Source organism: Salvelinus fontinalis, chromosome 1, assembly GCF_029448725.1.
Source record: "Salvelinus fontinalis isolate EN_2023a chromosome 1, ASM2944872v1, whole genome shotgun sequence".
Taxonomy (NCBI): Eukaryota; Metazoa; Chordata; class Actinopteri; order Salmoniformes; family Salmonidae; genus Salvelinus; species Salvelinus fontinalis.
Window position 1 is genome coordinate 7308338 of NC_074665.1, and position 2500 is coordinate 7310837.

At 50.2% G+C, this 2500-nt stretch overlaps 1 protein-coding gene across 2 annotated transcripts in view; it reads left to right on the top strand.

The window, feature by feature from the left end:
• The window catches only part of wt1b (WT1 transcription factor b), a 20354-nt gene that overhangs the window by 13927 nt on the left and 3927 nt on the right, over window positions 1-2500 (top strand). For both annotated transcript variants that reach the window (XM_055862107.1, XM_055862192.1), the window contains exons 5-7: window positions 1211-1319; window positions 1635-1782; window positions 1908-1997. In XM_055862107.1, coding sequence (XP_055718082.1) covers window positions 1211-1319; window positions 1635-1782; window positions 1908-1997 — 347 coding nt within the window. The remainder of the gene's footprint in view (window positions 1-1210; window positions 1320-1634; window positions 1783-1907; window positions 1998-2500) is intronic.

Consider the following 2500-nt stretch of genomic DNA (forward strand, 5'->3'; position numbering starts at 1 on the left):
GACGGAGGAGGGAGGACAGAGGAGGGAGGAGGGAGGATGGAGGAGGGAGGAGGGAGGACGGAGGAGGGGGGACAGAGGAGGGAGGACGGAGGAGGGAGGACGGAGGAGGGAGGACAGAGGAGGGAGGACAGAGGAGGGAGGACAGAGGAGGGAGGACAGAGGAGGGAGGAGGGAGGAGGGAAGATGGAGGACAGAGGATGGAGGACGGAGGAGGGAGGACAGAGGAGGGAGGAGGGAGGATGGAGGAGGGAGGAGGGAGGACGGAGGAGGGAGGACAGAGGAGGGAGGACGGAGGAGGGAGGACGGAGGAGGGAGGACGGAGGAGGGAGGACAGAGGAGGGAGGACAGAGGAGGGAGGACAGAGGAGGGAGGAGGGAGGACGGAGGAGGGAGGTAAGATTTGGTCTGCTGCCCAGGGGGATAGAAAGGCGGGGATGAAAGTACAATGAAATGAATACACAGCTGCTGCCTCTGTCCCTCTCTTTCTCTCCCTCTTTCTCTCTCTCCCTGTCTCCCCCTCTTTCTCTCTCTCCCTGTCTCTCCCTCTTTCTCTCTCTCCCTCTTTCTCTCTCTCCCTGTCTCTCCCTCTTTCTCTCTCTCCCTCTTTCTCTCTCTCCCTGTCTCTCCCTCTTTCTCTCTCTCCCTGTCTCTCCCTCTTTCTCTCTCTCCCTCTTCCTCTCTCTCCCTCTCGCTCCCTCTTTCTCTACCGCTTCCTCTCTCTCTCCCTGTCTCTCCCTCTTTCTCTCTCTCCCTGTCTCTCCCTCTTTCTCTCTCTCCCTCTTTCTCTCCCGCTTCCTCTCTCTCTCTCTGTCTCTCCCTCTTCCTCTCTCTCTCCCTCTCTCTCTCTCTCTCTCTCTCTCTCTCTCTCTCCCTGTCTCTCCCTCTTTCTCTCTCTCTCCCTGTCTCTCCCTCTTTCTCTCTCTCTTCTCTCTCACTTCTCTCTCCCTCAATTTTACACCCCCTCACCAAGATCAACACAGGAGTTGGAACTGATATGTCCCTGAACAGAGGACAGGTTGAAGGTGTGAGGATAACAGATAGAAGCATTCCTCTCTGACCCTCGTCCACCACCCTCCCTCTCACTCCAACAGGAATACCTGGAAGAAGTGTGACATCACTGACTGTTAGAGTAGCATGTTGTTAGATGTTCAGTCTTGTTGTTATTGTACTGCACTGTGCTCACCCCAGCCCCACCTCTGCTGCCCTTACAGTCATGGGACAGGATATGAGAGTGACCCCACGGCCCCCCCTCCTCCGGTGGTCCTCAGCTGTAGTGCCCAGTACCACATCCACACACACGGCCTCTTCAGAGGACTACAGGTCAGGGTCCGACACGCACAAACACGCACGCACACACACACACACACCTACTCTCTCACTCTTCCTCACTCTCTCTCCCTCCATCTCTCTCTACCCCTCCCTCCCTCCCTCCCTCTCTCTTTCTCTACCTCTATCTCTCTCTCTCTCTCTTTACCTCTATCTCTCTCTCTCTTTCTCTCGCTCTCCCTCTCTCTCTCTCTCTCTTTCTTTACCTCTATCTCTCCCTCTCTCGCTCTCTCTCTTTATTTCTCTCTCTCTCCCTCTCTCTCTCTCCCTCTTGCTCTCTTTACCTCGCTCTCTCTCTTTCTCTCTCAGGATGTGCGGCGGGTGCCTGGTATCACACCGTCTGTGGTGAGGTCATCAGAGACCAATGAGAAGCGTCCGTTTGTGTGTGCCTACCCCGGCTGCAATAAGAGATACTTCAAACTTTCCCACCTGCAGATGCATGGCAGGAAACACACGGGTCAGTACACCCCATATAGACAACATACAGACAACAGTAATTTGCTTTACAGCTTCTCACTGGCCTGGTGGTTGTGATAATGAGGATGATGATGGTGGTGATGATGATGAGGATTATGATTGTAGGAGAAAAGCCGTATCAGTGTGACTTCACAGACTGCGGACGGAGATTCTCCAGATCAGATCAACTGAAGAGACACCAACGCAGACACACAGGTCAGAACCCCCTGTCTCTCTATCTCTGTCTCAGCTTCTCTCTCTCTCTGTCTCTCAATTCAATTCAATTCAATTCAATTGACTTTATTGACATGGTAGGTTCGTTATTACTTACATTGTCAAAGTATACATATCGAAAAATAAAAATCAAATATATATGTATATATATACAAAATATATATATATTTATATATAAATAAATGGTGGGACCAACAGCAATAATAACAGTAGTAGTGGACATGGGATTACCATTAACAACAACAACAATATTAATCAGAACAACAATAAATTAAAGCAACAGTAGTAGACCAGTGTCAATATGACTTGAGAAGACATATGACCTGGTATGAAAGACAAAACAAAACTAAGCTAAATGGGAAATATTATCAATACTAATACTAATAATATTACTTTGCATTTTTCACTGGCTGTCCCTCAGGTTGTGGCAGGAGGACACATATTTGGCTGCCAAAACTGCACATTTTGGCTTTTCACCCAATCTC